Source organism: Nyctibius grandis, chromosome 2, assembly GCF_013368605.1.
Source record: "Nyctibius grandis isolate bNycGra1 chromosome 2, bNycGra1.pri, whole genome shotgun sequence".
NCBI lineage: Eukaryota > Metazoa > Chordata > Aves > Nyctibiiformes > Nyctibiidae > Nyctibius > Nyctibius grandis.
Window position 1 is genome coordinate 41,561,076 of NC_090659.1, and position 27,256 is coordinate 41,588,331.

At 40.3% G+C, this 27,256-nt stretch overlaps 1 protein-coding gene across 3 annotated transcripts in view; it reads left to right on the forward strand.

The window, feature by feature from the left end:
• The window catches only part of ARHGAP6 (Rho GTPase activating protein 6), a 360,077-nt gene that overhangs the window by 301,265 nt on the left and 31,556 nt on the right, over window positions 1-27,256 (forward strand). For all 3 annotated transcript variants that reach the window (XM_068422687.1, XM_068422696.1, XM_068422704.1), the window contains exons 3-5: window positions 7,971-8,042; window positions 18,165-18,421; window positions 24,348-24,543. In XM_068422687.1, the coding sequence (XP_068278788.1) occupies window positions 7,971-8,042; window positions 18,165-18,421; window positions 24,348-24,543 (525 nt within the window). The remainder of the gene's footprint in view (window positions 1-7,970; window positions 8,043-18,164; window positions 18,422-24,347; window positions 24,544-27,256) is intronic.

Consider the following 27,256-nt stretch of genomic DNA (forward strand, 5'->3'; position numbering starts at 1 on the left):
GGTTCCCTCATCCTAGCATAAAAAAAGGTTTGAGTAACTGTTTATTTTTATGTCAAAATGAGTTGGTTTCCTTAGGTCCAGCTAAAGGTTTAGCAAATACCAATAACCTCCAAAACAATTATAGTTTAGTGTTCTGATTTTTCATTTCCACTATAGAACTCGATGAATGTGAATATCTTGTTCCTCAGAGTTCATGTAATACAACCATTTTAAATGTATTGGTAGGTAAAAAGGCATTTAAATGATGTAAAACTATATATTTTTTTCACTTCAATAATGCCAAAACAGCTGAAAAGATTTTTTTTCCAACTTTTCAAGCACAAGTATCTCTAGTCAAGAGTCCAAATGTGAAAAGATTAAAGAATACATTAAAAAGAAATCAAATGAAAAGGGAAGATAGGGAACTTTATTCTTGGTTTTGGTGTGGTGGTTTGAAAAATTCTGAAATATTTAAAAATTCTGATCTTTTAAGGATATTTATACGTGGCATACACAAACTGAAGGCAGGCATTCTCTTTGAATTCTTTTAAGGGTTGCTTTTATTGCAGTTCTGGTCACGCTCATCTTTTAGACCTGCAGCTTCCTGGACAGCAGGAGTGCAGTGGCCTGGGGCAGGACTGGAAAACAGCTCCTTCCCAGCTATTCTCCTCGAAGGGGTGGGCTGGGCTGACAGCCCCCTCCCTCCACCTGTGGCTTCTGCAGCCCTGACCTTGCTCCAGAGCCTGAATCCTGTATCCCTTATCTACTACGGTTTGGCTCTCGCCCTTAGAGTACATCAGACCTGCATTTGTCCACCAGTTAACGCAAGTCTGTCACGACAGAGAATAATGGAAGAACATATTTGAAAATACCAAAGTAGTTACTTTCTTCCAACATGTATACTTGGAGACTATTTAAAACCTTATATACACTAGGGAAAGTGTAGGCAAGTGGAGCTGAAATGTCATGGTTTTTTACAATTCCTCTATCCACAGGAAATGAGTAGTATTTGCTATCTGAATTATAGCATTACCCGAAGTAAGCTTGGGTTTGTTTTTGGTGGAAAAGGGTTTGTACCTATGTTGTTAGAGTTATAGTCTGTATCTGTATCCTGCTGTTTTCCAACAGGTAATATTTTTTTCAGCAAGTTGGGACATGACTATTTCTGATAGAAATAGGCCTTGAGAATAGGGTTCAATGGAAACGGTGTGTTGTTCACTCTAACAGATTTGATTCTAGTTTGGGACTACAATTTTTAGATGTGTTTTCCTGAAAGACAGGACAGTCTACTGATAGTATGCTCAGCTGGTGTAAATTAGTATATTACCTTTGCCTTCAGAATAGATGTGCAACATCAAAAATCTATTAATAGCTGGCAAGCAAATTATGGAGGGTTGTGAGGGTTTTTTTTTTTTTTTTAATTTGTATCAGAATCACAAAAGGTTGTTGTAAAGTGTTACTTGATTAATAAAACTCTGGTCCCTGTAGGGGTGCAGCTTTCTTTTGAAGCAGGTGAGGTTTCCAGCAGTTTTGCCTTCCAGGCAGGTTCCACAGCGACTTATGAATACTTCCTATATAAATAATTTAATTCATATACCACTATGACCGAATTCTTACTGTTCCACAGTAAAGAGACTGTGTGTAATGCAGGATTTAAGCTTCCAGCAGATGCATCACTTAAACCTGAACGTTTGGACTTTGTAATTCCTCCGTGTTTCATTTTAACAATCAGTAATGCCTTAGGCCAAAGGGACTGAAGCCTATGTCTGAAGAAGATGTACTAACCACAGGTTACCAAAGAGTCTGATGGGATGAGGAAGAAGAGAATGAAAAGCACACTTTTGTCTGATGGTTGTGAGTTTTCTGAAGTGGTGGTATTGTATACACTGTGTATTGCTGAGGACATAGTTTCCTGCACAGTTGGCTTTCCCCACACCTCACCCAGTTTCTCACCGTTGCCCTGAGAAGGGTTTGGGTCAGGCAGCGCTCCTGCCCGGAGGGCTGCAACACTCCGGCTCTCGTCCCGCCTGTGTGCAGCCCATGGGGAGCTGCAGCCCTTCTGAAGAGCCTTTGACTTCAGCTCTGCCCTCTTCATGCTGTTTCTTCTGCCACAAATGCATTCAGCAGGAACTTCCCGGGGAGAGAAATGCTGAAGCTTGTTTGCAGCATCAGAGAAAGCGGCACATAAGAGGGAAGCTGCCTCGGGGTGCTTTTGTGGTGCCTGTGGCGGGCAGCCCGAACACAGCTCCTTGGGCTGAGGTGAGCACCTGTGAGCTGACTGAAACCTGGAAGGTCACGGCTGCAGCTGCGGGATGTGCTTGAACTAATATGGCTTTTCTTCCATCAGCTGCAAGCTGACAACCACAAAGGAGTGCTGATTTAAGTCCAGGTGAAATAAAGAGAGCAACATAGGCCATAAGGAGAAGCAGTGTGAGAAACAGGGAGATAGTCCAAGACTTCTGAAGGAGTATAATAATCTGCATCACTGATGGAGATCTCCTTGTGTGTGTACTGCTGAGGACAGGTGAAAGGGAGAAAGAAAGTGATGGGAAATACCTGTAGGCTCAGCCCTTCTGTTTTCATATTGCTTGTGTGCCAAATTCTGTAGCTCCTGCTTCTCTGGTTGAAATTGTTTACCTTCCATCTGTGCTGCAGCTGGGAGTGCTTTGGAAATTACTGTGTGGGGACAGGGCATTTCAACAAGTTAATCTAAATAAATATTTCAAGATGGACATTTATAGTCATAGAAATGGCTAAGTAAAACCAGCACCCTCTTCATCAGTAGAGCAGCTCCAAGTGTGCGTTCAGAAGCAAATTTGCTTCTTATAGTGACCCAAAGAAGCAACTTTAACCACAAACACAGTGCAACTGTCAATGAATGAAGCACAGTGTCATCTTTATTGTCCTCTGTCAATAGAATTTAGCAGTGTGTTCTGATTACAGGGTCTCTATTACTTGCAGTATTGCACAGGCAATAGCTTGACGTTCAGCTTGCAGGCTGAGTGCGGGAGGCTGGCACTTGGGAAATGAGTTGCTCTTGATGAGTGGAGTGACCTGAGACGTCCTCGAGAGAGGTCAGACTCGGTGCTTTGTGGTGCTGTTGGTAGTAATTTTCAAGACAGAATGGATTACACTTTTAAAAAATACATTCTATTTTTATTTTTTTCTTTAAATTCAATTAGATCCAATCACTAATGCCTATAAAGGGAAAATGGCCATGCATAGAACTACTATGAAGAAGTATTTTGGAAATCTCACAATATCAGCTTTTTCACCTGTTTCTGTTTTGATAAATGAACTATGGGTATGATATTCATCTCTCACATAACTCCTTTCCTTATACTGTGTGAAAATAACCCTTAATTGTAGAACATGACAAATTTTCTTCCCTAAATGGACAAGAAACACAATTCTCCTAAGCAAAGGAAGTTGCCAGTGGATGAGGAGGGGAGTTCTCTTTACTCAGTAACCCCATAAGCAACAGAAGGTCTCTATTGTCAAAAAACCACTGAGTTAAATTAGTTTAAAATCTCTGTATGGATTTATGAATTATGTTTTTGATTAACAAAAAAGTGTCCTTGCATTAAGTAACATAACAGGAACATCCATTGTTACAGATAATCCACAAGCCCATGTATAAGGAAAGAAATTGCTGAAGAATCGTGTTTTTGTTACAGGTTCACTTCAAGCTTATTGGCAGGGCCCTTTCCATGATCTGAAGCCGAATACTATAATAGTGTCATAAAAATGACTTACAAAGCTCAGGTGCTGTTGTACTTTTTACTGCATATTATATTAATTATGAAAAACATTGGATTAGGGCTTCACAGTATAGTGACTATTAAGTGGCATAATATGAAACTGGTGGCCAAGAGTTCCTGAATATTAACTCCAGGTGTGCCACTAACTGTATCATCTTGAACAAATACCCTATACCTAATTTGTGATGCTTTTGCTTATGCAGAGCAACACCTGTATCTACCAAATAGACTTGTTGATTTCCATAACTTTAAAATGAGTAATGGGAAGTAAACAATAGTAAGAGAATTTAGTCTGCACTCGCTCTGAGTCATATGTGGTGTTGGTAGGTGGTCTTGTGCAAAGCAACAGAGCAATCTATCATATAGAAAAAATACAAAGTTCTCTTTCTTTACTTTTTTAAACTTTTAGAGATTAAATTTATATCTCCTTAGCATGAAAATGGCTTCTTATTACCTAGTTTGTAGGACCATGGTCTCACTTAGAGTGAAATTTAGGCCCTGAAATGGGCTATATAACATCTGGGATTTGAGAGTGTAACTGCTATTTAAATGGTGTTAGTGATGACACTGCAGGTGAATTTCAAACTTAACCCAAAATTTCAAAAATAATAATCTCAGAAAACTCCTCAAACCTTGTCCAAAGTCAATGTATCAGTGCAAATACTCTTGTATTCTACAGGGTTTGCTCACTGACAGAGTCCTAAAAAGATGAACTAATTTTTCAAATAGAAAAGTCTTTTTGACATTAACTGAACCTGGAAGTGCTCACCACTTGGGAAAAACAGGTCATGTAACAATTTAATATGCACTCAGGAGTTTGGTTCTAGACTCTTGGTCTTTTAAATATTCATCATGCTAGTCTTAATGTATAGATGTCCAGAGAGTGATGTATGCATTGCAGTGAAAACTGCAGCGAACATATAAATTAGTAAGCATTGAACAAACCAAGTTCATTTCTGAAACAACTGATCTGCACAGCTGCCTGGGCAGCTGTTCTTCAGAAAAAAACAGAATGGGTTAACAAGGAAAAAAAATGCAGCTTCCTTCACTTTGACAGTTGTCTTTTGAGTACTTCTCTTGTCTTGCTAATATTCTTGAGTGGAATCTCTTGGAGGAGCAGTACATTGTTGATCTATAGAAAGAAGACATTAAGTGATAATTATATACAGAAAAGGCTGGATAAAAGTCCAACAGTATATATCACTTTGTGCTTTAAACATTTCCAAAGCACAAATGAGAATAGCAGGCCATATTTAATATCACTTTGGGCTGATATAACACTATTTTACATAAATATTTGCTAATTAATTTTAAAATGTACTGTAGATACTATGCACAGGTAATCATGCTTTGCCTCTTTCCCAAGAATGCTTTGGATATTAATTATATTCTCAAAACACACTGCAGATAATAAGTACTAAGCATTATTATGAAGAATGGGCTTCATTAAAGATGTAAAACTGCTAGAGTTGCACAAGTCCTTAAGCACATTATGAATATTTTAGCAGTGCTCATGCCTGATGTAACCTAAATCAACAATCATTTCAAAACATGTTTATATTTACAGAATATAGATTATAATTAATCATGTCTTTTTCTGGGGGAGGAGGAGAACTAGAACTGACCTCCTGGCAAATCTCCTAAGCTTTAGCTTTTCACTGAGATTCCTCTCTATTATTTTCATATGCAGCTCTTTTTCTTGTGCTATGGGTAAACTGTAAGTGTAAATGGTGGTAGCTCTACTGCCTTCAGTGTGACTGCACCCGTTTGCCCAAGGTAAGTCTCTCTCCTCTGTTGCTCTGTGATCTCTTTCTTTGCTCAGGAGTGCACAGAGTGGACTCCTTTCTGTATTTTCTGGTTTGTCCATCTCCAGAACTGCTTCCTGCTTCTTACGTTCCTCTGGGCCTGAGCATCACTTGTATCCAAAATTCAAGGTCTGCAGAGCCAAATGCGCAAATGTTGTCTCAACCTGTCGTTTACTGAGGAATTACTTCACTGCTGGAGTTGAAAGAATCATCTGTTAAGAACAAGGTTCATGAGAAAGCATTGATAGTTTGGCCCTAGAAGTCCTGTTTTCCATGTGGATATGAGTGCCATTTGTTCCTGTGTTCAATATTGAATAGCATTCATTTTTCCTATATTTCTGTTGTATTTGACTATGCAGCACTAAAACACTCTAGAAGTTGCCATTGTGTAGGTATAATAGCAAACACTATATTTTACACCCAATTTCTACTTTTGTTCTCATTTTTACATCTCTCTAGACTTCAGTGGAATGTCAGAATATCAATAAATGGGTCTTTGGAGAATAAGGCTTTAAGACTCCAAAGAAGTGTAGGTCATTTATCAAAAGGCTACTGTGAAGCAGTAATTTGAATTTATAACATGAAAAATAATTTGAAAATTATTTTATACCTATAAAGCCAGAACACAGTGGTAGTATGGAACCCTATAAAAACAAGTGGTACTGTCAGGTGTGTGTAAGCAGGCTACCAGCTCTTCATATTGCCAAGAGGTGAAAGAAAAATTTCTGTAATGAACTCAGTCTTATCAACTGGAAATCTCAGAAGGTGTGAAAAGACTGGGCATATTAATCAATCAAAGTATGACTTTAACTTATGAGCTTGTCATGTGGCTACAAAAAAGGAAAATCTAATCATAGACTGTATCAGGCAATGAATTACCACCCTTATATTGCTGAACTCTCATCTGGAATGCCTTACCCATTCCAGTCAGCCTTATTTCAGAGAGGTGAATTCTTACCAGAGCAGGTGCGGGAAAAAGGGAATTAACATAACCAGCAAATGACAATCTACCTCAAGAGACAGGAATGGAGTATCATAGTTAAGTGAGTGCTGGGAGCAACTATGCTCTAAATAAATGCAGAGTGCAAGTGTGAAAGTGGAGTTGATCAAACCACAGTTACATAAGGTAAAAAGAAATGTTGATTTTAAAGTAAAAGGATATTAACTGGCTATGAAAAAATCAGAATTTTTCCATCTGTCTGTTGAGTAATATTCTGGGCATGGGTTTCAATAGGAGTTGAGGGAAAACTGTGGGAAAGCGGCTTGTGTTCTCTCATGACCCCTAATTGCAAAGATGAGAGCTAATCGATGAAGATCCACTTCACTCCTCTGTGGTATGTTCCCTACTGTAAAAGACCACTTAAGACACTAGCTTATGTAACTAGAAAAACGTGTTGAGGCAGATTATTTGGTGACCTTCTTACCATAAAAATGAAACACGGGTACGATGTGTTAATTTTTGAGGTTTTGCCATGTTACAAAACCAGTAAGGCAAAGGTATGTGTTCATTAACCTTTAGCTAGAGTGGTGCCTATGTTAGCATTAGTATTAGTCCCTATGTTAGACCCTTTATATTGCTCTGGAACTTAAAAAATTCAAAAGGTACAAGTTAAAGCAGGCCCCTGTCTTAATCCCTGGTATTTGTTGAGAAGTAATAAATATAACGTGTTTTTGTTGACTTTTCATTATAAAAGATGCTGCTGAAGGAAATAATGGTAGCCAGCTTTTTGACGTAAGTGTTTCAAGAATGAACCTGCCTACACTGTTGCTTAAAAACCTTTGGTCCTTAATACCTTAGTGAAAACTTGATGATACATAGGGTGTCAGAACAATAATTTCTCTGGAACTCTAATCCATCTGAACCAATCTGGACATGCTGTACAAAACTGTAGGCTCCTAGTGTGAGTTCAGATCAGATGGGTCATGTGAAGGTGGTCAGCTATCACCCAACTGGTATGACTGGTGTGCAGAATTTATCCTGGAGGTTAGTAATCTTCCCTCTCCAAATAGTACCTTCAACTCCGCACCTGGATCACAGTCTTGTGACCATGGATGAGGGCTAACCAGTACCTTTTAGGTTTATGGTACCTTGCTATCAAGAGCATCCAGCAATAAACCTCCATTATTAAGTCTTCAAAATTGGCTTTCCATTCTGCCACATGGGCAGATGTGCCCAGCAGCATGCTGTGGGACACATTTTGGTTCCCCAGTACAACCTTGGCATTTGGGTGAACAAAGCAGCACTCCTTCAGGCTGAAGGACTGTGACTGGAGTCCCTAGACTTTGCAAAATGTACCCCACATCCTTCCTGACTCTCAGTGCCATGGCCATCTCATTCTGTGTTCCTACAGCTTGTGCAGCAGTTTGTTCAGCATTCTTTCTCTTCACTTACTTCCTTTTTTTTTTTTCTGTTTTCCTCTTACAGATGGACAAAAGAGGAAGAAATCATTAAGAAAGAAACTCGATTCATTAGGAAAGGAGAAGAACAGAGACAAAGGTAAAATAAAAGTAGTACATATTTACTGATTGGGTCTTAGTTTTGCATATGAGATTTCTTTAGTCTTAAACATATACTTTCTGGAGTAGGAGAACATTACTGAGATGATGTACTGCCTAGGTATTTACTTCCAAGTTGAAAAATGTCTTATCCTTTCTATTTGTCATTAGTATAACCCAGATCTCTTCAACTGAAAGCTTATTTCTTGGGAGAAAAGGAGGAGTTAAAGGACTGCATCTTTTCTTCATTGTTCTTTCTCCCCATTTTCACCATACAGTGCAGAGTGCAGTCTAGATAAACGTGATCCAGTTGTTTACCTGCATTTGCACTCTCCTCTTTCAATTTGCAAAGCATGCAAACCCAGCCCTGCCCAAGCAAGTCAGTTGGTTTGCTTTTCTTTTTTTAACCTTAGGAAAATAGCCGTTGTTTAAAATATATAAATGCTTCAGTGCTACTGCTGAGTTGGATTTTAATAGACTCCAGGTGACATGGATTTACAGATATGGTTGTACTCTTTTGTTTGGACGCTAGTCAGCTTTATGGGCTGGGTCCTAATCCACTGGACATGACCTGTAATTTGCAGCCATTTGAACTAAGTCTAGATGTTGAGACCTGAAAAGTGTCTCTGAAATTGCAGTTTTCTGCATGTAAGTAATTGTACATCTAATTTTGTGGTCCCTTCTGGAAAAGAAGTTCTGGAAAAGTGATAGTAAAACTCAGTATTAACACCCCAGTTTCACAAACACACACACAAATGTACAAATTTATGGCAAGAGAAGTGATTTGGTTACTCTGATGTTATTGCTCGTAATCTAGTTTGGCAGAAGGATGGAACTTTGAAATTCCTTTGAAAAAATGAACATCCTCATTTCAAAGTTACTTTACATATTTGTCAGGAAGAAAATGTTTTCCTCTTAATTTTTATTTGTTTGGTGACTTCATATGTGGGATTGTTATTTTCTTGGTTTAAAAATGGCTATGGAAAATATTTGCATTAATCTTTCTAAAACTGAAAGTCCCATGACACATTTGTTTGGATAAATCCAATGGCCTCTCATGTTGCATTGTGAGTACCAAATCTTTCATTTGTTATGAGAATTACTTGTAGGACTGAGCCCACATGCAGAAGGAGTCTTTAAGGAAGAAGTTTAGTGATTTTATAGCCACTTTTGGGGGAAAATGTGTCTTGTACCGCTCCTGTCAATGGATTCCATTTGGCTGCAGTGTAATTAAGCAGTCATATTGCTTAGTTTCCTTGTTTTTTTCCCCTTACTTCTCCATGCAGTTAAAAGTGCAAAGCAACATAGTTCTGTGCAAAACCTTCGGTGCTTTTCAGTGCATTTGCCAGATATTGATCTTCATAGCGCTCTGTGGGGTGCTCTTCTGCCTCGGAAATGGCTAACCACGTACTGCTTTTCTTCAAAAAACATTCTGTCTCTCACAAAACTTTGATGCACTGAGAGCGTTTATCTTTTTCCCATGTGGGTAGCACGACTTTGGTAGTCTCCTTTGAAAGTTTCTATTTAGAAGCTCTTTCAAGAGTTTAAATACATTTTGTCATTTTATTCTCACATTTTTCATTGCAGTAGCAGATTTTAGCAATCATAAATTGATTTGATAATTCACCAAAGACCGAATTTTGTTGTATCACCCAAACCTGGTGGATCTTTGCAATTGCACTTCCAGAACTCCTCCAATGCCTCTTTGGTTCAGTGCCTTGAGAAACGATAGCTTCCTTTGGTGATGCATACAAATGCTTAACCCGGAGTTGCTCTTTATTCCTCTAAATTCTCTGTTGCCAAAGATCTTTCAAACAATAATTTTTCTTACATTGCCTTGTACTCTTTTGTCATTTCCTTATAGCCTTGTTTTATTCTGACCTCTGTTTCTGATAGTTACGCAACTGTACTGGTTGAGCACTTACAGATAATATTTTCTGCTATTACATTTCTGTTCAGGGATTTTTTTTGTGTGTCTGCCTTGCATGATAGCATTTATACTCCATTCAGTTAGTAACTTTAGGGATATACTTTCTGGTTTTGTTCCAGTGGATTTTCTGAGTGCACTTTGCCGTTAGGGCTCGGTAGTCCACAGCAAAGGTCAGCACTTTGTACTTACTCATCCTTTTATATATTTATCTACTTCCTTCTGGTTAACTATACCCAAGCATTTTTAAAAATCACTATGCTGATTCTCTTAATTTTAATTCCTTTTTTTTTTTTTTTTATTTCTTTTAACTTCAGGCATTTCAAACATGTACCCTTCTGCTTTTATCCTCTTTCTCCCATCTTCCACTAGCTTATTCTCTTTTAGAGTCATGTCTTACATTCTCTCTCCATGTATAAAATATTATAGGAGCACCCCTGAGGGGAAAATACCCCAGCACTACTCAAACAGCAGAATCTATATTTATATCCTGCCTTCAGGATGTCTGTATTGACAGAGGTGTCAGGTGGGTCACTAAGGGTACAGAGGGCCAGGAAATTGGAAGGAGTCAGGTTCCCAACCAGGCTGTGTCAGCAGAGTGAAAAGAAAGCCATGTTGGCTCTTATCTGTTGCCAACAGCAAATGTTAAGCAGAAATAGCCCAGATAGCAGCATACGGCACCCTGCTTCTCAGGGTTTCTGTCCGTGGTTGTTTCTGGTGTACTCTTCTCTGCCTTACTGAGTTATTAAAGATCATCTGTCCTACAGATCCTTGCTGAGCAGACTCTTAATCCATGACGGCAGAGGGGATGAGCAACCAGGAGGGTGCTAGATTGTGCCATGTGGGCTGTTAGTCTGGCACAGTTGGTGAAAGGTAGCTGTTTTCCTGTAGGAAGCAGCAGCACCAGCATCTCCCCTAGCCTCAGCAGTTAGGAGGGACAGCATCACTCAGCTTCCAGGTGACGAATGGCTCTGGAAAAAAAAAATGTAAGGCCTTGTGCTGCTGGTCTCTGTAAGGATGAGCTCACCGTGCTCACGTCACAGCCGAGCCCCGCCACCTCCCCTGAACAGTGGTCTCCGTGTCACCCAATGTCAGAGTTAACCTCCCTCGGCATGTGTGTCACAGCGAGCTGGAAGTATTGTCCTGGTTCATTCCGTGGTGTTTTATTAACAAGCATTTCTACCGTTTATTTTATAAAGAGAGTTTCTTCCATTTCTGGGCAACCGGTCCAAAACAAACACTGCACATTGTGGAGGTGGGTGTGCTCACACAAAAGGCCAGGAGCATGCACTTACCCACCCAGGCAGGTCCCTAGTCCTCATGCCCAAAAGGAATGCCTTCCTTCTGTTTCTTTTTGGGTTTTTTTTTGTGGGTTTGTGTTTTGATAACAAGTCCAGCTGCACTATTGTGAGAAGGAAACAGCGAGACCAGGACGCAGGCCGTCAGAGGGGAAGCAGGGAAGCCGATTTCCAGAACACTTTATACAGACAAGTTGCAGCTGCCTTATTGCAAATGGCATTCCCGTCTCTTCAGCATCACTTTTGTAAGCACAGTTGCAGTTTGAAGAGTATATAAGTAATTCCAAACATTTTGAGTTTCCCATATCCCAGCCTGGGTGACCCCACATACCAAAGACAAGTAACAGCCAAGGGGGCCATGTTGTTAGGTCTTACCTGGAGTATGTGCCACCTGAAAAGTCTTTTTTTGGATAGACAGGCTCCTGAAGGTTAATCCTGATGATCGTGTGTGTGGGTTGCAGCCAAAGATCACCGAGATGTGCCTGGCGCAGGAAGCCACAGAGGTGGAAAAAAAAAAGGCCGCTGTGCTGATCACCAGCGATGCACGATGGAGGCCTTGCTGCAGGGCGGACGAGGCATGAACCTTGCGCAGCTTGTAGCATGTGCGGTCAGTGTTGTGTCTTTGTGTGTGGACAGTTCCTGAGAAAGAACAGGGAGGACTTGCGTCCTTGGTCTTGCCTGACAAACCCTCTCCTTTAGCACTGACATGCGCTGAACACCCCTAGGGTGTAGACTTCTGGAGTTGTTCTGTCTGGAGAGGTACCACCTCTCTCTGAGTTGTGCCCAAGACTCTTCTCCCTCACCCCACCCCGCCAGGTGACTGTGCTTAAAAAGGATAACCAAAAGGATATGGGACTCATTTCTTCTAGGACTTTTTGGAGATTTATTCACTTGTATTTTAGGACTCGGTCCAGTCTGTGGAGTTTTTACTGTCCTAACGTCACGTTTTATTTAGATGGATCAGTCGATCAACCTGTCTATCTGTTAAGTGAGAGTTTCAGCAAACTGTTATACTTCTGAAGGCCAACAAAGACATTAGAGTAGAACTGAATGCACTTTAAATGAGATTCATATCTTTATTTTGTCCTTTTTGACAGGTACATCTGTCGTCATCTCATTAAAAGGGGAAAAATTCTAAACAAGTGTTTTTTCAATTGTTTTTACATCTCTGAGTGACTCACCAGAGCAGGATATAACAAAACTTGCTGGATGTAAACAAGCGAAACAGAAGAGCAGCACTCCACCCAGATATTTAGGCCATATTTTCAGCTTCCATCATTCAGCATCTTAGCTTTTCTCTACCCAGCCTCCTTGTTAATAATGGCCATCATGATTCTCAGTCATGCTGTCCACATATGTCTCCAAACATTTGCTTTAGCTCATGACAAACAATACTCAGACTGGAGGAGCAGTAAAATGTCAGTGCTGCTTGGAATAAGAAATTCTCAGGATTCTCTGCATGCTGGCGGCTGGGTACTGTTCCCTTACAAATTCACTGCTTATTTTGACGGCAGCAGAAGTGGAGCCTTTTGTCCGTCTCCTGCCAGTGATAAGGGGGTCAGCGTAAGCATGCCTACTTGGAAAGCACACACAGGCATTCCTGAGAGAGATGCCTCCCAGAAAGGATTTCTCCTAGAAGATTTTATCAGTAAACCAGCTCCATTTTGCCTTGGTTCCAGTAAACCCTACAGGTGAACTAAGAGACCTGCTCAGAAATAATAATGACTTGTTACATGATTTCTTGAGCAACTGAGAATCATCCCTTTTGCTGATGTTTCTGTGCGGAATGTAAATACTTGACAGGTTCATCTGTGGGGCCTTAGAAGAGTTGCTCTGTATGCTGGAGTTTCTGAGAAAAGGCCTTCCTGGTAACTCTGTGGCATATGCGGATCCAGCAGTAGATGTTTGATTTTCCTTTAGTTCAAAATTTTTGCAAATGTCTTCCATGTTTACTTCCCAGCCATGCTCAGTAAATTTGGAGGTATTTCTTAATGTTTGCATTCGTTCTTCAGTAAATCAACCTATCACGATGGCAGTGTGCCTTGGCACAGCCTAAGGAGAGAGCTGAACAGATGAAGTTTCCTTTTAATTATACTTTATCAGAAATGGGGTTTTTTTAAGCCTTTCCAGCTGTGATTTTTTTAAAAAAATTCCTCTAAAATGTTTTTCATGCTCTCTAGGCATACAAAAGTTTTTTTAAGCTATACTGTGTCGTATTTTGTACTAAAGTCAACTAAAGGACTGAAGAACCTCTTAAATTTAAAAAAAAAAACCCAAAAAACAAAGACCTACCCACAGAAAAAGCCTAAATAATTGGGAAGGTCTTATATCACTTCCGTGAAGGTCAGTTGGAGCTCCAACCAGCTGGAGAATCACAGAATCACAGAATCAGTCAGGTTGGAAGAGACCTCTGGGATCATCGAGTCCAACCATTGCCCTGACACCACCATGTCAACTAGACCATGGCACTAAATGCCATGTCCAGTCTTTTCTTAAACACATCCAGAGATGGTGACTCCACCACCTCCCTGGGCAGCTTGTTCTAATAACCCTTTCTGAGAAGAAATTCTTCCTAATGTCTAACCTGAACCTCCTCTGGCGAAGCTTGAGGCTGTGCCCTCTTGTCCTATCGCTATTGCCTGGGAGAAGAGGCCAACTCCCACTTCACTACCAACCTCCCTTCAGGTAGTTTGTAGGACTGCAATAAGGTCACCTCGGAGCCTCCTCTTCTCCAGGCTAAACAACCCAGCTCCTCAGCCGTTTTTCCTCATAGGTCAGACCCTCCAGACCCTTCACCAGCTTGGTCGCCCTCCTCTGGACTCGCTCCAACACCTCAACATCTTTCTTGAAGTGCGGGCCCAGAAGTGGACACAGTATTCAAGGTAGTTTCAGCCGTAGAGCTGATGCTGAGAACATTGTCTTATATCGAGTCTTCTGGAGTCAGTGCAGGGTTTTGATTGAACCTTTGATGGAAGGAGTTTTGCCAATCCCATTATGGATTGAGGTTTTTCATTTTCCCTTATTTTCTTGCCTTCTGTCATTCTCTCTATGGATCCAAACTAATTAATTTCAGTTAGCAAAAAGTTACTCAGTCTGGCTAGCTAGGGAGGTTGACTTAAAAGGACCGTTCCCCATTTAAATATCCCTTTTAAAGCATGTTATTCTCTGAGCTGTCTCCCACCCTATTCCTATCATTTAAATAGAGGTAGTACAAGCACCTCAGTACATTTTGGTCACAGGGTTTTAGCAGCTCAAAACCAGCACTTAAGCTGTACTTAAGAAAAAAAAACAAAGTGCTAAGGAGGCTATCCAAAGTTGCTGTATTGTATGCTGTTCACTATTAGCATTGAAGGCCTCATTAGGGTCTAGAGTATAGACCTCACTGGTTCTTAATAGACTGTTATGGTTTGTGGGATGGAAACCACAATTTTCAGCAGCTGAAACTTCAGAGAAGTCTTTGAAACTATACTTGGATGGTGTGGCATGAGGCCAAGTAAACTAACCGTATGGCTCAACATCCTGGATACCATAATTTGATTAACAAAGAAAAGGGGATTTCTGATCACTGAAACTCTTATTTGATCTGGCTGGGAGTTTTTCTGTGACATGATGCTATTTATTAGAAAATGCTGATTTGCCACCACAGAAAGATTTTTTGGGAACATACCACTTTCAGTCAAAATTCTCTTAAGAAACTTGCCTCAGCTGCAAGATGGAATTTCTGGTAAGAGGAATTATGCACTTCTCCAAAATAGCAAATTGTCTCCTTTGCCAATGAACACTAAAAACCAGAATGGATCAAAAGTCAAGTCCTTATGTGCTGCTGGCTAAGGATATGAGTCTGCGTTTCCAAGCTGATTGCCCAGTCTGCCAGATTTTTACATTTTTATGTGGTGCTTTCTGCAAAACTTCTTTTTAAGATGCTCACTCTCCTAATTGAATAAGTGATCAAATTTTTGTTGGGTTTACAGAGAGTCACTAACTTAGTAGCTTTGGCACTCACTTAGTATATATACACAACAGACCAAAGTTTGAGCCCCTGCTCTAAGGAACGTTTCTTCATACAAATGAAACATCTCCAACGGTGAAGAACCCCAGCCTACAGCAGTATATAGGCAGTTGGTACTTCTACCTTGATAGGGAGACCAGCACCTCAAACCTACGTATCTTATGTCTGAGTCAGTGCCCTTTCTCCTCCATCAGTGGGTTGCTAAATACTTGGCATGACTACAACTCTTTTTTTTTTTTTTTTTTTTTTTTAATGAATCTGAAATGTCGAAAAGGGCTAGCATTCACTCTAATGGACATGATGTTACCAGTCCAACAAGGAAATTGTTGGGATTAAATTCTTCTGAAGAGTGGTGGGCAAAACATGTTCTCTGCCACACCCCTCCAAGGCACAGACACACACTGGTTTTGGTGGGAACTTGAGGCTGTAGCCAGTCTGCGGAGGGTGCAACCAGTTCTCTTAATTTCAACAAACAATCAAAAAGTTACTGATTTTGCCAATTCTTTAACATAATTACCATTGCCAGCCAGCATCACTTCCCTCTGTATTTAGTCTGAAAATCAGCCAGTTGGTTTCCATCCAGTTCCCCATCTCTGCCAGACATTGAGAAATCGGGGAAGCGGTTCATGTCCTCTGAGAAGGAGGCCTACAGCAGAGCAGCCTAGAGTAGAGGCTCAGCGTCCTTTCACTGCTCCACAGGCATGTTGAGCAAGAACAATTAAAAACCTGTCATCCCGCACCTGAGAGTTTTCAAGGAAGAGTAACACCTACCTCAAAATACCAGCCTTTACATAACGAAGTCAGGGAGAGGGTCATTTTAATTAAATTCTTTTAATGAAGCAAGGCTGAGATCTCATCTCCTGCTGATCTTGTCCCAGTTGATCCTAGTGCTGTAGGATCAATGGCATCAGCATGCTCTTGGGCATCACTGGGCTACATACCGCTGTCCTATCCCAACTTGAAACACGAGTGGCTGTGAGCCAAAACCAGAGAAATATTTCAAGTTCAGGATTTTGTTTGGCTCAGTGACTTTTCTCAGGAAATGTTGTGGAAGGACAGGTAAATAGGGGTGCTGGAGATATAACAAAGTACTCGGTTAGACAGCCAAAAGGGGAGACATGTTGCATACGTGTGTTTCAAGTTTGTGGTCTTAAATGTTCATTAGGAAGATAATTCAGAACAGTAACAAATTTTAATACTAAAACTCTCATCATTTTATAGGCACACTCTGCTGTGTACAGGAGGGACGAATCTAACTCTGGACTCCTGGAACTGGCAACCCCCATGTTGCTTGATACCCATGCGATGATGTTCTTTCTTGTCCTAAATTAAATGCAGATGGTTTTAGATGTCATTCTACTCACAGGTCACCTCTAGACTTGTTTGATACGTGAGGCTTTGCTTCCTGATTTAGTTTTGTCTGGCCACCAAAGTTAGTTCATGTCTTGACATTTCATGCTTCTAAAGAGCAGTAATGTTTCTCACCAAATCAGAACAACGGGCCCTTGTCTCTTTAGTGTGATAGGCTAGTATTGTCCTCATTCCAGATTCCTAAAATATACTCTTCTTTTCAATGCCTTGCTTTAATAATACAAGCCTAGATAAAATTTGAAAGTATCATCAAAGATACAGTCAGACTTTAAGTCCCAAGAGGAACTTTGGCCTTTAATCTTTTAGGCGATTGTGGCAAAAAAATAAGGGTAGTATATAAGGATTTTTTGTTTGCTTTTTTTGTTGTTCCTTTATTCATACTTAAAAAAAGTGTTGCTTTTACTCTCTGGTGCTTCGTTTATTCCTGATACAGGCTGGTCTGAAGCTGGAACCTCGTAGAAGTTGCACCTATTTTCACCAGGATAAACAGAGTCAATAGCTATTTTTTCATTCTGTTTTAGCACAAACCAGTTCTAGTTGGTAATCTGGCCCAATGGTTTTGGTTCTAGTAATCTCAGATAGGTCTAGATTTGAAACTTAATGATGAGAATTTCAGTGTTAGTTGTTGTTGGCTGATTCACTGTAGAGCATTTTTCTGTTTTGTAAAATATTTGAGCATTTTACTTTGAGACCTGAAGTATATGCTGGTTTTGTACATTACAGTTATACTGGTGTGCAATAGGATTATGTTCTTGTTAATTGAGAGAAACCTGTATTCTCCTGTATTTCTATATGTCAATATATATTTTTGTACTGTTACAAAGGACCTTTGTACTGATATACCACTATTAAACTGGTTTAATCTTACCAATATGTTAAAGCAGTATAGTTCTTGTATATGTTTAAAACCATATCCTTGAAGGCTTAGTCTGAATAGTGGATGCACTTACAAGCTCCCTGTACAGGTAGGTGCACACCCTCCTGACCTGTAATGAGACCCGTGCATGTGCCTGTACCCCTTGACTCTGGTTCCCTGCAGCATTTGTGAGAAAGAAACCTGGTGAAGGGGTTTGAAACATGAGAGAGCTGTGTCATGGTCCAGCTAGGCTCCCCAGTTTCAGGATTAGGTTACTGGAGCATCTGATGGCCCTCTGCACCATCTAGATGTAGCCAAAGGTGACTGACTTTCAGTTGCTTTCAGTGGTAGTTAAGATCTTAATTAGATCTGCTATATACTAAGTGACTTTCGAAGATTCTGTGTGGTGTATGTTGCATGTTCCAACTGGAAACAGGATTCAGATACGATGGGCTACAATTACCTGGCATATCTCCACTATTATTTTATTGTTTGAATGTTGTTATTATTATTATTATCCAGTCCAGTACCTCATTGGAATTATTATATATTTAAAGGGACTTAAGATTGTTTTTCTTTTTAACAGCTTAATACTTAATTCTTTTTGTACTAAAGAAATATCAGATGTTCAGTAAATATTAATTTTTTTGTTGTTGTTGCAGAATTTATTCCCCAGGCTTTTGGAATGCCCTTATCCCAAGTGATTGCTAATGACCGGGCCTACAAGCTCAAGCAAGACTCTCAGAAAGAAGAGCAAAAAGATGTTTCAGATTTTGTGGCCTTTCTCTTGCCATTCGGAACTAAAAGACAGAACAAAGAACTTTCAAGCAGTAACTCATCTCTCAGCTCAACCTCAGAAACACCAAACGAGTCCACTTCTCCTAACACACCCGAACCAGCACCACGAGCAAGGAGGCGTGTAAGTAGACCCATCACAATGTGGTGCTTGCCAGTAGGTCTGGAGGATCTAGCTGGAGCAGGAAAAAGCGCTGTTGTGTCTGTGGATTTTGGAATATTTCTTCCATTGTGTTCGAACAGTAGTGTTTTTTTCAGGTGGAAGCCAGCCTGGTCAATACCAGAAAATTCTAACTGTAGTGGAAATCTTCTTTCTCTGATTCTGGTGGGAAAAGATCATATGGACTGTGCAAGTCTGTTACAGATTTCAAAGTGGCAGAGAGATTATTTAGAAGTCTTCCTGTTCACTCCCTTTATCTACCTCCTTCTGTCGAGGTCTTTTAGATGTAACAAATTCCATCCATCTTCAACCTAATTTTTTCAGCTGGGGAAAGATTTCATTTGCAATGGAGGGAGAAAAAACGCATAATAAAATACTTTCAATAAAAACCCCCATTAAGTAATCTGAAAAGAATTTGGGGTAAAAGAACAGACCTTGGAAAATAAAATATTTTCTTAGGAACCTCACCTTCTTTCATCCCTAGGATAAAACTTTCTTCAGAGAAATGCTATGTAGGGCTCTTCAAGCCACGGTGTTAAGAGGGGTAGAACTTGGGTAAATTGCAAATGAAGACAAGATTGAAGAGCCTTCTTTCCTTCTAGCTGTCAGCTGTGGCTTGAAGTGTCTACATTCTGTCTGCAAATAGCTGTCTGCATGATATTTGAAGATGTTTGCATTCTTATATATGCATAATGCACATCTGTTGGCCTGTCCAGACCATATGAACAGGCAGTTGTGTTCACATAAAAGTGCACAGTACACTTGAATATAAGTGTGAAGGGAAACCTGCCAACTTCTTTCAGAATTTGGCATAGGCAGTGGCAAAAAATAGAAATTCACCATATACACCCATTGGCTTCAGAACCTGTTTTCATATGAGGGAAAGATAATTCATGTGTCCAGATATGGGTCATCTGCTGTTCTTTTCATCAAGTATGATAAGATCTCTGACATGCATTTGACCAGCCAGCAAGCAGAAGGAACCTGGATCCTTTGTTACATCCAAGGGATAGAGCTCCATCAAGATCAAGTTCCTAGAAGCCTGTGGAGGTTTTAATTGTTTTGTTAATACCAGGAGTTGCAGCTTTCAGGGTGTTGAATTTGAGCCTTTAGTCCATAGTCATGAGGATGCAGTAGCACATGGTTCACCTACAGAGAAGTAAGAGTAGACTAAGGTGGGCACTGTGACATGGAGGGACCTGTCATTTTCTCTCGGGAATGAACCTCAGTTATTCAGTAATGTACTTGATGAATCATCAATTATTTGACATTAATATCAGCTCATGTCCCATATCTTATATGTCTTTGACCTTTATACTTCTGCTTATCAGTGTACTTACTCTACTCCCTTGAGGCTTTTTAGGGGGTGGTAAGGAAGCCTCCACTTGTGTTGTCTCTTGGGCAGTGTTGCACTGTTTATTTTCAACAATATCAAGGCAAATGCTTAAAAAAGAAATTAAAAAATGATTCATTAGTACATGCAACTGATACAATCAGTTTCTCACACAAATGCTGCGCAGACACCTGGAGTGCAGTCCTCTTCAACTTAAGTTGGAGGGATTGTTTATCACTGTACCATTCATTTCTTTGCAACTGTGTCATTCACTTTTGTGTATTCCACTGAGTCCTCAAACACTCAGCTGAGGTTTTCAATAAGGGATGTAAGTTAGTGCTGGCTGCAGAGCTCAGGGTATGAGTGCTGTGATTGTCTCTCCTCCAAGAGCTAGACAGAAATCACTGTTGCTTTATTTTCTGTGGATGATTTTTGCCCAGCAGTTGGAAGTTGAGACCTTGATCATCCAGCAAGGCGCTTTTTGTGTGCTTGTTACAGAGAGTATTCTGACTCTCTGTTAATATATTATTTATATATATATTATACAGCCAAAATTTATTCAAGTATCAGGAGCTCAGTCATACTGCTTTGCTACTCAAATAGCATAATGTATGGAGTAAAAATGGATCTGCCATGGATAGTACTTGATCCCATGCATACTCTATAATATTGCTCATCTTTTCAAAAGAGAAAAGCCTTCTGTAACCCTGAAAAAGTAAAGAAAATTTCATCTGACATTCATTCCACACCTGTCCCTCTGTCCTTTGTTTTCTTTTTGCTCTTTCCATCTCCTCTTTAATCTCCACTTTCCTTCATGTTTCTGTGTGCTTAGCTTAAGACTTTTGCCCAGTTTATTTAGATTTTGAGCTTGTCATGGTGGAGCAGGGACTGGTATCCATTATGTGCAAAGGTAATCCCTGGTAGATGGAGCTTGATTTTTCTTCAGTTGCTAGGCATTGCTGTCCAAGTAGCACTGTGTCTGTGCTAATGATCCTGGAGTAGTGGGCAGCAATGTGCGTGATCTGCATCGTTCTTCAGCAATCATACAGAATCACAGAATGTTAGGGATTGGAAGGGACCTCGAAAGATCATCTAGTCCCATCCCCCTGTCGGAGCAGGATTACCTAGATCATACCACACAGGAACGCGTCCAGGCGGGTTTTGAATGTCTCCAGAGAAGGAGACTCCACAACCTCTCTGGGCAGCCTGTTCCAGTGTTCGGTCACCCTCACCGTAAAGAAGTTTTTCCTCATATTTATGTAGAACCTCCTGTGTTCCAGCTTGCACCCATTGCCCCTTGTCCTGTCAAGGGATGTCACTGAGAAGAGCCTGGCTCCATCCTCAACACATGCCCTTTACATATTTATAAACATTAATGAGGTCACCCCTCAGTCTCCTCTTCTCCAAGCTAAAGAGACACAGCTCTCTCAGCCTCTCCTCATAAGGGAGATGTTCCACTCCCTTAATCATCTTCGTGGCTCTGCGCTGGACTCTCTCTAGCAGTTCCCTGTCCTTCTTGAACTGAGGGGCCCAGAACTGGACACAATATTCCAGATACGGCCTCACCAGGGCAGAGTAGAGGGGGAGGAGAACCTCTCTTGACGTGCTAACCACACCCCTTCTAATACACCCCAGGATGCCATTGGCCTTCTTGGCCACAAGGGCACATTGCTGGCTCATGGTCAACCTGCTGTCCACTAGGACCCCCAGGTCCCTTTCCCCTACGCTGCTCTCCAACAGGTCTGTCCCCAACTTGTACTGGTACATGGGGTTGTTCTTGCCCAGATGCAGGACTCTACGCTTGCCCTTGTTATATTTCATTAAGTTTCTCCCCGCCCAACTCTCCAGCCTGTCCAGGTCTCTCTGAATGGCTGCGCAGCCTTCCGGTGCGTCAGCCACTCCTCCCAGTTTTGTGTCATCAGCGAACTTGCTGACAGCGCACTCTATTCCCTCATCCAAGTCATTAATGAATATATTGAATAGTACTGGTCCCAGTACCGACCCTTGAGGGACTCCACTAGATACAGACCTCCAACTGGACTCTGTCCCATTGACCGCCACTCTCTGGCTTCTTTCCTTCAGCCAGTTCACAATACACCTCACTACCCGATCATCCAGACCACACTTCCCCAGTTTAGCTGCGAGGATGCTGTGGGAGGCTGTGTCAAATGCTTTACTGAAATCAAGACAGACCACGTCCACAGCTTTACCATCATCTATCCACCGGGTTACGTCCTCATAAAAGGCTGTCAAGTTGGTTGAGCATGACTTCCCCTTGGTGAAGCCATGTTGACTGCCCCTAATGATCCTCCTGTCCTTGATGTGCCTAGAGACAGCACCAAGGACAAGTTGCTCCATCACCTTTCCGGGGATGGAGGTGAGGCTGACCGGTCTATAGTTACCCGGGTCCTCCTTCTTGCCCTTTTTGAAGACTGGAGTGACATTCGCTTTCCTCCAGTCCTCAGGCACCTCTCCTGTTCCCCAGGACTTAGCAAAGATGATGGAGAGTGGCCTGTACAAGTCTGGCTGAGCCCAATCTAGTAGGTCTGGCTGAGTTTGAGCTAGATCCATGGAGTATGTTGTAAGTGTTTGCCTGTGCACTTTGAAATTTATAATCAGAGTGGCCTGGACTTGATATTACCAAGCAGTGCTATACTTCAGCCACTGAAGTCAAGGTCACTCTTCCTAAAGCCAGCTCAGTGCCCCAGTTAATCCACAACTTTGATAAAATGCCCAAGGATAATGGAGAACTGACTGTATTTACATCTATTTTAGGCATCTGAATCCGACTTAAGTGACTCTGTGATAATAATGATTCATGAGGTGACGATGCTGTGCAGACAGGAAGGACCAGTAAAGGCAGAGTATAAAGGAGGGCACCTGTCGTACAGGAACTTCCTGGAGGCTGCAGCCGTGAGGATGGTGTTAGGATTTTCAGTGGCACTTGACTAATTTTGTTGTCTGAAACCCCGAACGCTTAAAAACAAAATAGAAAAAAATTGTTCAGTTGGTGTTTTACACACATGGATCATAACCAGAGATTCTTTTTTGGTTTGGTGTTTTCTTTTCCTTTTGACAAGGAATGGTATAGGGAATCAAGCAAATGTACTTTTGAGAAACATCAAAAATCAAGGTCAAAGTTGCATCCTGAAGGATCTAGCAATTGTTTAGAGATATGGGTCAAAAAATCTAAAATTTTCACTGTGTTTTATTTATAAGTCTTCCATGAATTATAAGAAACAGAACTATACTTGATAAGTTAGATGCTTTTTTTAAGAGATATTATGAACAAAAAATTTTTAAATACACTTGAAATCTCAGTGGACTTTGTATGAGTTGCCTATGAGTCAAAAATCTTTGTAAAGTTCAGTTGTCTAGGCTAATGGAAGAAAATATTCTGGAGCTTGAAATTCCCTGGCAGTTGTACAGTTCTCATTTAATAGATGTAGAGATCTCACCAGCAGTCTATGAAATACCTGTCAGCAGAACAGTGTGCTTTTAAGAAATTAAGAGTTGTCAGCAAAGTTTTGAATAGGAATTTATATTTTCTTCAGTGTTACTTAGGATCACATGCTAGATCCCTGTACAGTACATTTTATGTTATGGTAAAATGTATCCTTTGTTTCAGAAAGAAAGAGAATAATTTACAATAGATATTTTTAGTGAGAATTAAAACCACATTTTTTCTTTTTGTTTTATTATTATTTATAAGCCTAGATGTCCCCTAAAATGTTTTTGCCTGGTAAGTTCAATAACAATTGAGGGAAATGGTCATTTTGAAGTGACAGTAATCTTGTGGTTTGAAAAAAAGATCTTATTTTTCAAGTGTGAACATTGAAACATGCCATAAACCTCCTGCTGCTTGTGCTGCTTTATCCTTTATAGACTGCTTGAACTTCTGTGCCTTGCTGTACTGCAAACATAATTTTCAAAGTTTTCATTGGAATTTTAATGATTTTAAAATGTTAAGATACATGAAATAGAATTATCTAAAAAATATTACCCCTCTGCTTCTCTGGTGTGTCTTTGTTCTGTGATAACATGGGATTATTTCAGCCTCTGCAGTTGTATGTATTTGTGTTATTAATTAACTGTACATGGTGAATGCTTGTAAATCTGTTTGCATCATTTTCACTGATACAATGGCCCAAGATGCCAAAGAACTAGGGAATCAGGTTTAAAAATGAGTATATATCTCCATGCACGTAAATATTTTACTGCTGAGGTGCACACACAGACCATGATTCATCCTTGTCCTGCAGTATGTGCAGGCTTACAACAGTAAAAAGGTGTGCCAAGTGAGTGGAAAGCATTTAGTTTTTTCAATGTCTAATTTGTATTCCTTGTAGTATGATAATAATAGCATTGGTACCATTGTGATTTTCCAGTCCATTATATTAGTATTATAACTTCATTAATTTGTGAAAACTGTAGCAAATTGTAGTTTTATATTAGTTTGTTTAAAATGCAGGTAGGCAAAAGTCTTTGTTAGATAAAGTCCAGTGGCATTTAGATTTCTCCACCCGTACTGATTGTTCATGTGTGTGTATTTTACAGGGTGCGATGTCTGTGGACTCTATTACAGATCTTGATGACAATCAGTCACGATTGTTAGAGGCTCTACAGCTCTCTTTGCCAGCAGAAGCCCAGAGCAAGAAAGAAAAGGCAAGAGATAAGAAACTAAGCCTGAACCCTATTTACAGGCAGGTTCCCCGGCTTGTAGACAGTTGCTGCCAGCACTTGGAAAAGCATGGTAAGAATATTTTGGTTTTTCCAGGAGTGGCAGATATATTTTTACTATAATATAAATAAACGTGTATTTTGAGAAGCAAGCGTATTTGCAAGGACGTTTTTGAAAGTCAGACACTTTCCCTCCTATTTTGCCTCTCACTAAAGATACCATCTCACAAATAATTACTTAGATGATATCTTTGCAAACTAAGGATATGTGCTACAAGGTTGCTAACTGGTCCAGACAGCACAGGGGAAGAGACATTTCTTGGAGGTCGTTCATCTCCTGGTGGAGCACTCAGCTCTGCAGGAGCGGCTCTTCACACCCCAGGTGTTTACCCATATCTTGAGAATGAAAATCTGAAATGTGCCAGTCAGCCGGGAGTCATTCTTTGCAACCAGTGGATCTTAAGGTGTGAGAGCTAAATTAACTGTTTACACTACAGTGCAAGACTTAATTAGAAACAGCATTTGAAGATAGAGGCTCAGAGAAAGCAAAGAATCCCGTGCTAGATTATATTAAGCTCCAAGAAGGCTTTTTCCTGTTCACTACAAGGCTTGCAGGCTGCCTACTCAGTTTGTCACTGGCTTGAGTCCTCCTGACCAGCCTCAGGCTCAGGCCTGCTCTTTCTGAAGGGAATTATAAACTCCTGCCAATGTTCTCATGTCTTCATGATCTTCCAGTCACAAACCTCCCACCAGCTGTATGTCATGCAGAAACAATAGTTAATCAAGGTATCTGTTCAACATCTCTCCCAATGTATCTTAGTCTTGTAAAGATTTTTAATGAGAATTGAAAAAACTTGGCCACAGCAAGATGGAGTTATCACATGGCCAGATAATAAACAAACCATTAAGTAATGGTGACTGCAACACCAAATGATGCATTTGATGCCTAATTTGTCCAGAAAGAAATCATTTACTGACTGAATGAAAGGCTTTTGCAGATGAGGGACTGGAATTTAAACAACAATGCTAAGCTTTTACAATACATAATTGAAAACCGTGTTGCTTACAAATATATAAAGGAAAACTGCAAAAGAGAGTCATTGTTAGCCTTTCACAGAGATTAGACACCCTGGCTGACAAATAAACGTGAGGATCATCAAGTTTGAAATGAATTACTTCTGTCCCTTTAAGCAAGGATAGCTGAGTTTGGAGAGCATAAAAGTGTCTGAGTCAGCCAAAAAAGCCATCCAGCTGAGTATCCTTTGGATACTGTGATTTTATGTCACTTGAACATCTGTGATAAATATTTTAATCCACTTAACCCACTGTCATAACAAAGATTCTTTTCTATACAACATTCTTTACTAAAATATTTGTTTTACATTAAAATTTCCCTTTAAAGAAAATTTACGATCTTTTGTGCATTTTCTAAGAGTGCACTGTAGTACCTCACAGCACAATAATCTGAGATAATTTGGGGCAAATATTGATGTTCTTCAGTTTTCAGTTTAATCTGCCATCCACAAAAGAGCCATCGGGACTGGTTGACTTTGAGAAATTTAAAGATTGCAGAAGACGGACACTACTGTTTGCTCGTTGGCTTTAGGGATAATAGAGGACTTTCTGTTCTAGCAGCAGTCCTGTAGCAATGTTATTCCAGGCTGTATGATGGACCAAGTTTCTGATTCAGAAAATACTTGTCTGTATGCGTAAGTCCTTTAGGCCAGTTTTTCAGCAGCAAATCACGTAGGGTTTTCTCACAAGTGCTTTAAATGATCATTTTGAACATTATGTGACAAAAAGTGGTTCTGTTTTTAGCCATAAAAGCCCCTGGCCTTGTTCATCTTCCCCGTTTTCCCTGGGATCATGTCCCAGAGTTGTAAAGGCTCGACTTCCTACAGACCCGCAGTGTAAAACAAACACTGTATGTTTGTGCAGGAACTAGTAACCAGCCTCCAGTTTTTGCCCAAAATTAGTGTCTCCATCTCAGATTATTCCCTGCCAATGTTCTAGGTTTACTAAATGTTATTCCATCAATGTAATTTTCTGTTAACCAAAGATAAGAGAATGTTTGAAAAGAGGTGTCATGTTGAGACTAAAAACTGAAAGGCAGAATCCTATCTGGATTTCTCTGATGAAAATCTGCAACTCCAAACACCACTGTGAAGCTACAAATCTCTAGCAAGCAAGTGTTGCCTTATGGCTGTCAAGTTGTTTGTTTTGCAAGATGATTTTACATCTCCTGTATATCAGTAGAAAAAATGAATGCTGCAGAGTAGCCTTTGTTAGACCACAAACTTTTCAAAGCTTATAGATAATTTCATCCTTCTTGAAAAAGATGTCTAACTGTAAAATGATATGTACACAGCTGCATAAGTGTGTAAGATTTCCACTCACATTCTCATTGCTAAAGATGATGTCACCTCGAAGGTGACATTGACTCTCAGATTTTTCAGTTTCTGTTACTCGGCAAACTATGTCCACTCAACAACAACATTATTATTTGTTTGATACTCTGGCAGTATCTACACGGCTGGAAGAAGGTTTGAACAGATTTCTTGTGGAATAGCAGGCAACACCCATTTCCAATCACTCTTAAGTCTTAATGACACAAGAGGCACACCTTCTGCACTTTGCCTGAAGTACAACAGTACTTCTTTATAGCTTTCCCTCTTTATAGCTTTTCCCCCTTTATTATTTCCCTATAATAGCTGTTCCTACCCTATAAACTGCGTACAACTCCCAGGTGGAGTTCTTCCCTCTCGTAATCTGCCTGAGTGCCCTGC